The 14,307-nt window shown below is 36.8% G+C and overlaps 1 protein-coding gene across 3 annotated transcripts in view; it reads left to right on the top strand.

Annotated features, from left to right (window-relative positions):
• JAG2 (jagged canonical Notch ligand 2) overlaps positions 1 to 13,927 on the top strand; it is a 68,121-nt gene extending 54,194 nt beyond the window's left edge. For all 3 annotated transcript variants that reach the window (XM_084519656.1, XM_084519657.1, XM_084519655.1), the window contains 8 exons: positions 887 to 914; positions 1,933 to 2,018; positions 4,650 to 4,763; positions 4,937 to 5,052; positions 6,766 to 7,011; positions 7,464 to 7,595; positions 8,581 to 8,737; positions 11,629 to 13,927. In XM_084519656.1, the coding sequence (XP_084375782.1) occupies positions 887 to 914; positions 1,933 to 2,018; positions 4,650 to 4,763; positions 4,937 to 5,052; positions 6,766 to 7,011; positions 7,464 to 7,595; positions 8,581 to 8,737; positions 11,629 to 12,101 (1,352 nt within the window). In that variant the 3' untranslated portion in view covers positions 12,102 to 13,927. The remainder of the gene's footprint in view (positions 1 to 886; positions 915 to 1,932; positions 2,019 to 4,649; positions 4,764 to 4,936; positions 5,053 to 6,765; positions 7,012 to 7,463; positions 7,596 to 8,580; positions 8,738 to 11,628) is intronic.
• Positions 13,928 to 14,307: the final 380 nt, after the last annotated feature.

Here is a 14,307-nt window from a genome sequence, read left to right as displayed (position 1 = left end):
TGTTAACTGAAACAAAGCAAGTTTATTATGTTTAGCTGCCAAAATATCTGAATCACTCACAGTAAATATGATGCTTGACTAATGAATGAAGAATTTGCCGTGTTTCTTTTTGCCACTATTCTCTGCCAAAATATGACATCCAGCCTCTTAGAGAAAAATAATCTTTGGGATCAACTATCTCTGGGATTGTTTTGCTCTGTATATTTAATAATGAAAAGTATCTGGAAAGTAAGGTGGTGGTGCATATTCCATCATATACAGCTACTTTCTTTGAGGATAGTTATTAATTGCTTTGACTTGTCAACACAATGAATTAGTTAGGTGGAACAAAGCTTGCAGCTCTTCTTTTTTGTTTCAAGGCATAACAGAAGAAGTCTACATCTGAGATCTGTTTTCACTTTAAGTTTACCCTGAAATGGCTGTTGTACTGATGTATGCCCTAATGAGCTGTTTTAAAGGTTACAGTACCAGTGTAACTGCTAACAAATAATTCAGAATTATTTATAATGTGAAAGATTTGCTTAAGAAATCTGACTGTTGCATACATATGTATGAATTGCTAAAGTAATAAGAATCCTTTAAAAAGCTTTTAGAGGCTGTGTGAGCTAGGAACTACTACTGCAATAATGTGTTTTATTCCTGTTACGTTGCCATCATTCTACTTACCAGTCCATGGTGTTGAATATGCAGAAATTGTAAGACTTTATGACTAAAATGAAAATGTAAGGTATTTCTTAAGTCTCTTAGGTCTAATTGAACTTTTTTTGCAAGCGTGTGTGTAGAAGGAATCTTTTTGAACTTTTTGCTTTCATTGTCTTTTATAATATTGTATGCTAGAAAATGTCAGTTATGTTAGTCTGATGTTAGTCTATTTTCTTTTTTATAGATACCAATGACTGCAACCCTCATCCATGGTAAGTATGAGAATTACAATTCTATACCTATTGTGAAAATAAGACAGCACAGTAATATGGATTTCTATTCTAGATTAGAACAAATTCTGCCCTAAAATAATTGAAGCCAGCCTTTGTAAGTCTTAAAGCAGTTCTTAGTTGTGCCTTATCTATTTCTTCACAACAGCAAAGACCACAGAATGATCTTGAGCTGATTCATATATGAACAAAGTATTTCAGAGTGTAGTTTTCATGCCAGAACTGACTGGTGACTTACTATAGTGTGAAATGAATCAGACTTGATAACATCTCAAGTATCTACAACTGAGTTTTAGAATAAGAATTGAAAAATAATCAAAACTTGTTAATCTGCAGCAAATAGTTTTAAACAAATATAAAAAAAAAAAACTTACAGTTAGATCAAATACTCTGTATAAATGAGTTTTTAAAATAGTAATTTTTGGGGGAGAGATATATTAGGAGTGTTAAACATAGAAGTTTGTTTATGGCTTAAGAGGAAAAATACTGACACGTGGATTAAGCAAACTATCTACCTTATCTTTCCCTGTTGTCAACCTCTGATGCATTCAGTAGGGGTTATTGCATTTCAAATAAATTCCAGAAGTTCTGGCTCTGTATTAGCTTTTTAGGGCTGCTTTATCTCCTTGAGATCTGTTGATGTTCTTCCCCATGCATGCTTTTGTAGATGTTGTTGGTTCAACAGGTAACTTACAAAGCAGTTTTATCTAACAGTATGCTTTTTCAAATGATGAAATAAGTTGTTCCCCTGAACAGCAGCAGCAGGTTTAATTAACAAAGCTTTAATTAGAGACCACTGAAACAATAGCTTGAGTCTAGACTAGTATTATGAATTAGGGACTTTGTAATTCTTTGAATAGTGAGAAAGTCCCATGAATAAAGACGATAGAAATTTGCATTTGAACAGGCAGTGTGAGGAACCTATGTTTTTCGTTCATCTTTAGACTTGTGAATGTAGCCTGAGAACAACTGGTGTAGTTATGTTTATTTTTTTTTACAGTTACAACGGAGGTATCTGTGTCGATGGTGTGAATTGGTTTCGATGCGAATGCGCACCTGGATTTGCTGGTCCTGACTGCAGAATTAGTAAGTAAAGTACCTATATGAATAATGACCTGAAAGGTTGCACCATTCCAGCACACAAATCGGAAAGAACCCTTAAATCCTCTTTGCATTAGGTCAGCTGAATTCCAAATAAAGAAGCCAACTGGGTCAGTCAGGCACTGGTACTCACCTTGCAAACAATGGCAGTTCCTGTTCCTTTCTTTATTTCATTAAATGCAACCAAAGTGACTTGGCTTAAATTGTACTTTGTCGCTGCTTTTTGTCAGGCATTTCTGAAGGGTCTGGAGTGTTGGTTTTATAGGAGTTTATTATGATCTATTATTTCTCTTGATAAGCAATTCATCATTAAAGATGACGCATTAAGTGTACCATTTAACATTAGAAACTAAAAAATTAGAAACTAAAATCCACTTGGATATCTCAAATGAAAACAAAATATGAGGAGCACATGAATACAGGTAGTGGAGCACAGCATTTTGCAAGAAATACGATAAAGGCTCTTTCAAAGCTATAAAACTAACCTGTTACATGGCAATTTTCACTAGAGGCTGAAAAAAAGGAGGAAACAAAGGACTTGAAGACTACATTTAAATGTTGTGGATGTGTGTATGTCTTTTTGTGTTTTTAATTAAATACTTCTGAATACTACTATTTTGATCTAAATATATTTACTCTATTTTTATATAATTTTACTTTGGGTAGATCGGACTTTGAGGCTATTACATCTACTGTAGTTAGCGATCTCTGGATGTAGAACCAGAGAGGGCAGATAATTATGTATGTATAATTACATGCAGACACTCAGGGATGTTGAACTGTCCTTTTTCCAGATGCGAAATGCAGAGAGGACTACTTGTAGTCAAAGACAAATGCTGTGTATTTGTAATGGGGTTGCTGACTGCTTTTTCCTTGTTTAGAAAGTTGTAAACAAAGGAAGTAGCTCTAACAAATACCTATTATGGGATGCTGATAACAGTAAGAATTAACAGCCATTTAGATAGTCTTTAACATAGCTTGAATAGAGGAGGAAGGAGTAATCAAACCCTGTAGTTTAGATGCTTCTGAATTTTGCTGGTACTTTGTCATGGAGTGGTTCTGAAGGGAGCTAGAATAGAACCAAAAGCTCTGGCTCATGTTCATTTATGTGTTGTTGTTTCTGTTGCCTATACAGATAACAGAAAGCAATTGTGGTGGTAATAATGAGACTAACTCTAGTCCTGTAAACACAGAAGATGAGCTGATAGCCTGTATCAGCTAAGAATTAGTGTTTAAATAATTTTTCTGTAGGATTGGAGTGGGATTTCAAGAGGGGGTTAGGCATTGGAACTAGCTGTCCAGGGAAGCAGTGAAGTCACCTTCCATGGAGATACTTGGGACACATGGGCATGGTGCTTAGAGATGTGGTTTGGTGGTGGACTTGTAGTGTTAGTTGATGGTTGGGTGTTTTCCAACCTAAATGAATCTATTAAACTTTTGATATATGTCTTGGGAGAGAACAGTTAAGGTCAAAACTGAAGCAGCTGGCTGTAGCTTGCAAATTGGCAGGTTGTTTTTTTTACTTCTATTGGTAGACTTTTGCATAAATTAGTGTTATTCACTTATCCAGGATGACAAATACTTTGTGCATCTGAACGGGCAATGCTTCTTGCTTCACAAGTCCTAGGAGAAGTGGCTGAGGGATCTGAGGTTATTTCTCCTAGAGAAAAGGAGTTGGGGGTGGATGCAAATTGTGCTATGCAGTTACTTAAAGGAGGCAATAGTAAGGTGGGGGTCGGGCTCTTCTCCCAAGCATCAAGTGATGAGATTAAGGGAAGTGGCCTCAAATTGTGTCGGGGGAAGTTAGGTTTGGATATTAGGAGAACAGAAATTCCTTTACTGAAAGGGTTGTGCAGTGTTGGAACATGCTGCCCAAGGAAATGGTTGAGTCACCATCCCTGGAGATCTTCAGGAAATGTGTAGGCTTAGGACTTAGCAGCATGATTGAGTAGTGGACTTTAGTACTAGATTAAAAGTTGGGTTAGATGATCTTAAAGGTCTTTTCCAACCTGCATAATTCTATGATTCTGCCTTTTTTCATTAGATTTCTATAAGTCCGTGAATCTTTGAAGGCTGTTTGAGATGCTGTTGTGCTAAGTATCTGTGTACTAAATGAATCTACTTGCTATTTCATAGTTATTGGGAAGTTGTATCAAATGTCTGTAACAAACTATATTTTTCCTCTTCGTGGTAGGTTGTATTGCTGTAAGAAACTCCTTTGTAATTTTTTGGGGGGACACTGTTGAGCCAATTTATTGTTCGTTTCTTGCGCTATGATAACCTCCTGAAAGCATGTGATTTTCTAAGTCTAAATGGCAGACACTAGGACTACAGTCCCACATCCTGTTCTGACATTAGCTGTGTGTGGAGAAGACATTAGCACCTACAGCTGTCCAACACCTCTGCTCTGTAAGATGAGTCAGCATAAGATTGCTGCTTTGATTACCAAAGTTTCAATTAGGATGGAATTATAAGAATAATTCCAATTAAGATGATTAATTCTGAAGCCAAACTCTTGTGTGTTAGAAAAGCAGGTATTGTCAGATTACATCCCAGTAAATGTTTGATTACAATGCTTTATGTTCTTGCTGTTGAGTTTTGCTATTTTCTCTCTAGATATTGATGAATGCCAGTCTTCCCCTTGTGGATATGGTGCCACTTGTATAGATGAAATCAATGGATACCGATGCACTTGTCCCCCTGGAAGAGTTGGTCCTAGGTGCCAAGAAGGTATTTCTATATCTACTTATCAACCTCTGCCCCCAAAAAACAATTGGGTACAATTTACAATTGTAGTTAGTATAGAGTTTATATGCAATGGTCTGAATAAGCAGCAAGGTTTTTTTATTATTTAAATATTTACAGTTTCAGTGACTGAGTTAAGTGCCTGTTTCTTTCTGTAGTGATTGGAATTGGAAAGCCTTGCTGGCTTAAAGGAATGACGTTTCCTCATGGCAGCAGGTGGGATCAAGAATGCAACAACTGTCACTGCTTGGATGGCCGTATTGACTGCACCAAGGTAGTTATTTTGACCTGCTTTCTTAAATCCTTCTGGCTGAAACATACTTCATGTACAAGTTAGTATTTCTTCATGCACAAATTAGTCTCTCTTTTCCATCAAGACTCTTGCATAGCACACCCACAGAATGTCCTTTTCTGTCTGCAAGGACTTCCCGTAAAAACACCAACGGGATTGGCTTTACAATGATAAGCTATTGTCCTACCCTCTACCTGCTAGAACAAGCTCTCTAGAAGCAGATAGGCACTTTTTTTTTTTTTTTCAGAAAAGTAAATATTAATGGGAATGGAATAATGATCCTTGAAATGATTTTAGAAAAAAAATAATCTCTGCCAAAGCTTTGCAAACATGGTATTAGACTTAATTCCAAGAAACCTTAATTCCAAGGTAAAGGATGTGGAGGAAGAAAAACAGTTTCTTCAGTGGGCAATCTTTGCCTTTGTGTTGTCCTTCAGTAGACTTATGAATTGACTAATTGTAATCTTTATATATTTATTATGGACTATATGTTTGTGGTTGTGACTTAGAAGCCATATGACTAGCCTAAATTCAGATAGAACATGTTAACGTATGTGCTGCAGACCTTTCAGCCATGCTGTGATATCTCAGTGGATTTGTGGTGCCTGTGCAGCTTTACATCACAGTTGGAGAAAAAACATGATCAGTGCTGCTTACAAGTTGTAAGGCTAGGTGGGTGGTTTGAGATGAGTGCTAATAGTACTTATGACACTGCCTCACCTGGCAATCTCCCAGGTGTTTCATTGGAAGCACCAGTTTAAAAGCCTGGATCTTGCTGGTCTGTTCAGCCTTCATGGTTTTTTATTAGGTAGGTATGCCCTGTAGGCTAGGAAATAACTGTATCTTGCATGTAATAATTTAAAAATACTATTTTTAGTCTTTATGGTATTGTGAGTTTGAAGTTTGAGATGCCTTCAAAGGGGAACAGCACGTGATGGCAACTACAACTGCAGAAATATGCTTCCTGTTGTGGAAGGAGACTTAAGGATGCGTATAGGGTGGCAGCACACAGCTTTGAGGCAAATAAATGGTGCAGTGATTACAAGTTACTCATATTGTTTGGTTCTTTCATGTGTAGTGAAATGAATGTTCTCTTGCTGTTAATGGTGCTTTAAGAAATCCATACATTAATAAATGAATAGCTGTATAGCATTTTATATGCTTCACAAAGGTGCATCATAAAGTGGAGTGGTGTTTGCAAGCTTGCTATCCCTCAGTAAGTTGGGGGTGCTGGCATACTATTTTCTTGGAAGAGTGGTCGAAATGTCAGTGGTTATTAATGATCTGTCATTCCTTAATGTCTTCAGCATTCTGTAGCAAGGATCTTAGTATAAAAATTGAAGGGAAATGAAACCTTAGTGAGGTTTTTATATTCTAGAAATAAAAAGCCTAGATGACTAGCTTAAAAAAAAAGTCTGAACTTCCATATGGTTTGAAATTATGTGGGATTAATCTGGAAGCCCCTCGGTGTCACCAGTATCTTGGGTAATCTTTGCTCAGTTTACTCTTTAGTCAATACAAAACATCCACTCTTTCTGGAAGAGCAACTCCATTTTCTACTAAGACTATAGTAATATCAAAATAAGTACTTTGCAATTAGTAGTAGATCATGACCATCTTAGTGAATAGCTTATTTGATTTTGATGCATAAGACCAATTAACTGTAACAGTACTTTTTTTGTTCTGAATTTCTAGGTGTGGTGTGGGAAAAAACCTTGTCTGTTACACAAACACTGGGATAATTCAAATACCCAGTGTCCCATGGGTCAAGAATGCCAGGAGAAGTATATGAAATGTTTTCAGCCACCGTGTACTGACTGGGGAGAATGCAGTGCCTCTGAACCTCTGCCTGCCAATATCAAGTGTCTACCTAATTCAGGATACTTGGACAATGACTGTGCTAGGATTACTTTAATTTTTAATGGAAACAAAGTCCCCCAGGTGAGAATAATTATTAATCAAGTATGGGAATATGTTTTATACATTTCTATATTTAATATATCTTCCGTGTTGGGGAATAGAAGATAAATATTTATAACACAACTTGCTGTCATCAACTTGCAAATTTTATTCTTAGACTTCAGTTATAAATTTTGCTTTGCCTAAAGGGCAAGGTAAAGTTAGGGTTTTTACTGAATATATATATATATTTTAATTTCAAAGAAATAAATTACTTCTTACAGTACAAGCTGGGTTTAGACTGTACTAGGATAGTCATATAAGCTCAGCTTCTTCCCTTCATTCAAAAACTGTTCCTCACTTTTCTGCCATTTCTTGCCTGCCTTATTTGTCCCCTTCATCAGGTCTCAGTAACCGCAGAAACTGTGGAGGTGTTTATTTTGTGCTAATTTTGACTTGAACCAAAGTCATGTGATCTCCATTGCTTCTAACAGGGCACTACAACTGAAAATATCTGTTCTGAAATTCGATATTTACCAGCTACTAGGACTGTTTCTAGGGACAGAACTTTGATAATATTATGTGATCTGTCATACTCCACAGAAAATGCGGTGGAAGTTGCTATTGTAAGTATGAGATGTGTGTGTGTATATGTGTTGTCATTAGTTTGAGCAGGGGAAGAGGTTGTTTAAGCTTGTTTCACTTCAATACAGATGTTGCAATCTGTGGCCTAGGCTGACTGTACTGTGATTTTGTGATCTCATGGAATTTCCTATACTGCTAGATATCTGGATTACAAGCTTCATTAATGACAGAAGGTGACCACAATCTGCTGATAAAGTCATTCTGAGGACTAATTCAGCCTAAATTAGTGAACAGGTGCCTACCTGCTCTATCAAATCTTGGGCTTTTGACCTTCTCAGTGGGGAGATAGTTGCAGGTGGTTGGATTTGATCTTTGCAGTGTAAAGAAGTTGGTACTTGCCATCTAGTATGACTGCTTCAGGATGTTCACTAAGCATAAGTGTTAAGTTGAAGAAGATGCAAGCTAAGTAGGTGCGAGTGATTGTTGCCATACTGAGCTAAAGATGTGCTTTAGAGGCATTTATAGCTCAGTCACTCAATGCTTCTCTATTGAGTAGTTTCCAAATAAAGAATTAATTTTCATATTAAAGTGTTTGTCAAGGCAGAAGCTGGACTGTCTCTGCCAGTATTGTAAAGAACATGCTGAGCCATGATGCAAGAAGTAAACGGTATGGTATAAATAGAGCAGACTGTTATTAGTCCAGGCTTCTATCTAGATAATCCACACATCTTGAAGTGCTTCAAAGTATAACTAAGTTTAGCTCAGTGGTGTAAGTGACATGGAAGTCAGCTGCATTTTGAGATATGCTGGATTAGCAAGTAGGCATGTTACCAACCAAGCCTGACACTGCATCTGCAGTTCAAATAAAGGCATCCATGATATTGCTACAGAATATTTAAAGGTTTCTAACTTCTGTCAGGTAAACTCAAGCCACAGAACTCAAATAAGATAGAGTTAAATTTAAAAATTGCAATGTTTTGCCTAGGTGACTGCAGTAATTGTTTTTTCACCTTCCCTGCCTTTTAGTCTTTTGTCCCACATCGAGATGAACAAGACAATAGTCTCATACAGAATGCTGCTAATACAATAGTAAATGCCATCACCAAGCGGCAGAACAGCACTGTTATGTTGGCAGTAACTGAAGTTAAAGTAGAGACCATAGTTGTTGGGAATTCATCATCAGGTAAGGTTCCCAATGCACTCATCCTGTGTGTGTTCAAGTGTTTTCTATTCCTTGCTGTCAGTGTCTTGTCTCTGTGTGGGAAAATGGTAGACCAGGTTGTTTCTTCAATTGCTATTGCTAACTGAAGAGGAAAGTGGCTTTAAGATCAAGAGTCTGTGCTTGTGTGCTAGGTTAAACTTGATACCATGTTATGGATTATGTCCCTACCTGCTATTGCCACTATTTCTAACCCCATTTTCTATCCTAAGCATACCTTCCACCAGATCAGGAGTTCTTGTTTTCATATCTTTTCTGATTTTCCTACATTAACCTTAACCAAACCTCAGACCTTGGTGCTGCTGCACTATAGAAACTGAAGATGTGAGGTACTGAAAACATGGGAACAGGGGTGGATATAGTGTGATACCAAGTCTCTTCTGAAGTGCTTATGTATTACCTTAGCAGGAGTTAGATGTCTAGGATCTTTCAGTACTTGACAATGGTAATACAAAACTTTGTTCTCCTTCATGTTTATCAGTAGTGCACAGCTGGTTTAAACTGTAACATACATTCCCCTTAACAAGGGTATGGTGTGATTGGAGATACCTTCATCTCTCAGTATTGTCTGTCCAAGAGATGTGCCAAAATGAACAGTTGAAGTTTTGCGTGCCTGTGTTCCTTGTCCTTTTCCTGTCTGGGGGAGGCAGGAGAAGGTTTTCTGAAGGACCCCTGGTGGGCTGCAGTTTGATTAAAGAGCTTCAGAGTGGAAATCTTACAAATGTTGGAGACCCTCCCAACTTTCTTAGACCTCCCCAGATAATCTTCTGGAAGATCTTCCAACCATAGTCAAAACAATGAGTAAATTGCCTGGTTCCATTTCCTTTATATTTTCCCTTTAGGGGAATGCCTTTCATCTGTTAAAGCCTTGGCAAATGTAGTATTTCCTTAGCTCTTCTGAGGGAGGCTGGGAGGCTACTAGCTTTGTTTGTCATGAATAGAAATGTCATAGATGATAACTGAGCTGTGATTCTGAAATACTTCAGCTTCTCTGTTCTGATTGTGCATTAAATTCTGGGGAAAGAGTTGGGATTGTTTTACTTCTGCATCAATGAAATCCAAAGATTCTCTGAGAAAGTGCGAAGTCTTTGACTTTATTCTCAAGCACTAGCTGTAAGATGTTTCTAGACTCATTTCACTGTGGATGCTCTATATTGACCAGTGGACCCCAGTTCTTTAACTGGACTCATGAAGAAGTAAACTATAGCCTGGTCTCATGGTCTTTGGTTTGTTTTATTTTTACCCTCTAATTAGACACCTTTAATTAGGTGTGGCAGGTGTAAACCTACCACAAAACATTGGTGCAAAGCCCTATATCTTTAAGACTGATTTCTGTGGGATGCTCAAGTGTCCAGATGGAGATGATTATTTAAATACTTCATCAATTTCCTCTGGCTTAAAAAAAATATTTAAATCTTCATTTGGATCTTATGGAGACTATTCTTTGCATAAGAATCTTTTTTTTTTTTACTTGAAGCTGGTATGAAGAGCTCCTTTTCTTAAGTTATTCCCACCACCACATTCATGGTTTAGACTGCTTATGGAAAATGGAGAGAGAATAACAGTTATTGTTAAGAGCACAGTCTTTCACTAGCATGCTAAACTATGACTTTAAATCTCATGAGGCAAACCCCTTTCCTGGTTATTCATCTTCCTGTACAAGAAGGAAATGTTTGAGCATGTCAGATCATGCATACCATCATCTTTCACACTAGAATATGTTCAGAAGACATTTTAAAGTTGGAATGAATGACCATGGCATTGAAGCAGTCCCCTGTACAGCAACTTGCAGGTTATTCTGTAAGTAACTGTCTCAAAACTGCAGAAAACTTGTATTTAGATTAGAGGCCAAAATTGTAGTTCGGACTGTGTGTGTCTGCAGAGCTGTTGAGCCATCCTGTCTTTATAAAAGCAAAGCACCTGATGTCTCTTACTACTTACAATGCATGAATTCTTGCTTAGCAGAAAAGATATTCTGTTCTAGTAATAAAGCCCTTGAAAAAGACAGACAAATAACTGTCAGATCTTCAGAAATTGTTTCCCAGAAGAATAATCCATCTGTGTGGCTTGGACAACACTAATGGGATTTGTCATAGGGGAACTGGGGGAAAAGCAGTTGCATCAACTCCTTTTGCTTACTCATTGAGCAGTGAATGTTCTTGTATCTAGTGACAACATTATGGTATATACCATATTTGTAGGAGAAATTGAAGTAAGAATTTTACAGGGAAGTAAAACTGGTGGACCATCCTAAAGACTGCCTGACTGATTTGGTTAAATATTTAAAAAAAAAAAACAAAAAAAAAAAAAACACAAAAACAAACAAAAACATTCAGGTAAGAGCTAGGTAGCACATGAATACAGGAGGACTTGATGGTAAGGAAATCTACTGATAGGATACCTAGCACTGGCATTTGCATCAGAAATACGCTATTTCAGGGGCAAATTAGAGGGATGATATTCTTCATTCTGCTTCCTTCCTACAAAAACAGTTTGTTTCTTTTCAGAGTCATTACTGAGGTTTTCTGGGCCAACTTGGCTTGGGTACTTGAATGAAGATGCTGTTTATATAGGAAGCTTGTCCTTTCGAGGGGAAAAACATCTCAGGTGTTCCCCCAACTTCACTATTTTTGTAAAGAGTCTTTCTTGACAATCTAGTGTATTCAGATATATGCTGTTGTGCAGCAATGACATCCTCCTTTCTTCAAAATCTTTCTAGGACCTAACAGAGTTACTAAAAAAATCTTTCTAGGACTAATCTAGAGCTTTGTATGGATATTTCTCTTGCAGTTGCTCAGTGCTGTATAACTAGTTCCATTAACTCAAGACTTTGCTTTTTTTTATTTGCCCTCTAGATTATTTGGTTCCAATTCTTTGTGCGGTATTTAGCATTGTATGGCTGACCTGTATAATCATCTGTGTGTGGTGGACTCGGAAGAGAAGAAAAGAGAGAGAAAGAAGTCGTCCTCCCCGAGAAGAGGGTGCCAATAACCAGTGGGCGCCTTTGAATCCCATAAGAAATCCTATAGACAGATCTTACAGTAACAAAGACATTCGTTATGAATGCAAAAACTTCATATCTCCTCAAAAAAGAACTTGTGATGCAGTAGAGGAGTATGTAGAGTATGAGGAAGAGGAGGATGAAGAGGAGGAAAGAGATGAGGAAATGGACAAATTCCTCTCTCACAAACTCGCAAAGCCTTTGCCAACAAAGGCATCTGATACATCAGAGAGCAGTCCAGTAAAGAAATCCCATCAAATAGGCAAAATGGACAACAGATCTGTAAAAAATGTGAATGCATCAAACTTTGAAGGCAGTAGAGACTAATCTGTATTTGGAATGTAGGCAGACTGCGCCTACACTTACTGGGGAGGGGAAAAATTGACATCTCCACTTTGCATCAAGGACTAAAAATATCTGGAGTCAAATGTTCATAGTTTCTTTATTTTGCGTAAAAAAAATAAATAAAAATAATAATAAATAAAATTTATTTTGTTTCTTTAGCCTTGTATAAATTATTCAATGACTGTCAGATGAAAAAATGAGTAATCTTTGATAGTTGCTATTTTTGTAAAGTTTACTTATAATACACTCGCTGTGTGGCAGAGGAGAGGTTGTATTTTCAATATGTGTAAAGTTTATTACAAAAGACTGTACACTGTTTACAGAATGTATTTCTTTTTATTACTTGCTCTAATTTAATGGTGGCTTTAAAACCTCCTGGTTGAGGAAATTGTGAACTTTAAACTGCTTTCTTGACTTTGAATCTCTATTAATGGCAGCTCACTGCACTTGTTACGTTAGTAGCTTCTGTAAGATTTTTTCCAAATTTGCCTTACACACTTTGTAATAGGAACAAAAAAATTATAGAGATCTTTCAACTGTGGTTTAAAAGTGGCCTTTTTATTTCTGTTGAATTCCTTTAGAATTGCAGTATTGAAGCATGTGACAAGTGCCTTGAGATTAAACTTTTTCTATAGCAACTGTCAAAGACTGCCATATCAATATAGTAAAATTGTGAGAACTCTAGGTTCCCCAACTGACACAGTTTATTTTCTAATAGTGAAAGTGCTTTTTTTGTAAATATGTACATATTAAATGAATCACTCTGTATATTTGATTTAATAACTTAAATATTTTGGTCTTTTTTTACATGTCATTCCTTTTAATTTATGTTACAGAAAAGGAGGTTTTATGGCAGTTTATAAGACTTTTTTTGGTATTATGTCCAGATTAGAAAATGATGTTAATACAATCAATGTTAGGAATCTGTTGGTCATTTGTATTTACATAGGAACATAACCACTTACATGTAAATAGATCCAGAAATGTTTGTTTATCCCCATGTTCAGCCCATCTCAAGAACACTAACGGGTGCATCTACTGTACAGTACCAACATAGTGAGGCATTGTTTTTTCTTTTGTGAATATGTTAATTACATGTGGTATTACTTTTTTGCGTTTAAATACAGGCCTAATGAAGGGAACAATATTTTCCTCAATCTTGTTTCTGTTGTGCTTTATTCATCTTTTGCTCTAAAGAAAAAAAAAAAAAAAGGCTGGCAAGCTCAGAAGATGGGAGTACCTCGTTAGAAATGGTTATTTGTAATGGAAGACTTGTGCATTTTTTTTTTTAGGCTTTATTATTGCTATTACTGGGCAAACTGTACATTTATTTTAAGTACTGAAGAAGCATAACACTACATACACCTAGTTACCCTACCAGTGAGAGGAGCGGATGTTTGAGTGTAAACTCTGGCCCATGAACAATGTAAACATGAATGTTTTGAAATCAGTTATTTTATACAGGAACACACGATTTGCTTTGCAGGATCTTCTGTTTTAGTACATTTTTGTTTGACATGTTCTTAAAAAAAAAAAAAAAACTTTCAGAAAAGAAACTATTTATTAAAGCATTTTATAATGATGTTTGTTGTAACTTTTTTACTTGTGCTGAATATTCAAAACTTATTTTGATAACCTGGTTTAGGAGTTAGTTTAGAAAAGGGTACTATCCTTCTCATGTTCCCCAGTATAATCCTGAGTATTTAAACCAAAAACACTTTTTTTCTGCTACTCTTGTAACTTTTTGTACTGTAATGCTGCTGTCTTCCATAATCTAATAAAATGATTCCCTCATTGTGTGTAAGATACTTCACATTGTGTTTGCTTTGGTTACTTGAAGCTCTGATCTGATGAGGCAAAATGAATGAGGAGTGAAAGTCCTGATTTAATACCTGGTACTTCCTCTAACCTTCGCTTATGGCCTTTGTTCGTGTTGGTATTTCCTGAGTCAACTTGGCAGCGTTGTCCTTTGCCCACTACTACACCAGTAGCCCTTTGTGCAGGAGGTGGTCTAGAGGCACAGATACCTCCTACTACTTAAACTGGGATTCTCTGTGCTGCCCCTTGCAGAGTACAGCGGCTGGTTTTGCTGGCAGCTATTGCCCATGTGCCTTTTCTAGAAATGGCTCTCTCTCCCAGCTGCTGAGCAGAGGCTTGTCTAGTGGTATCAGTTTGCTTCCTTGGGTGA

Source organism: Aythya ferina, assembly GCF_964211825.1.
Source record: "Aythya ferina genome assembly, chromosome: 5".
Taxonomy (NCBI): domain Eukaryota; kingdom Metazoa; phylum Chordata; class Aves; order Anseriformes; family Anatidae; genus Aythya; species Aythya ferina.
The sequence above is the reverse complement of the archived record's forward strand: the minus strand, read 5'-3'. Positions and strand labels throughout refer to the sequence as shown.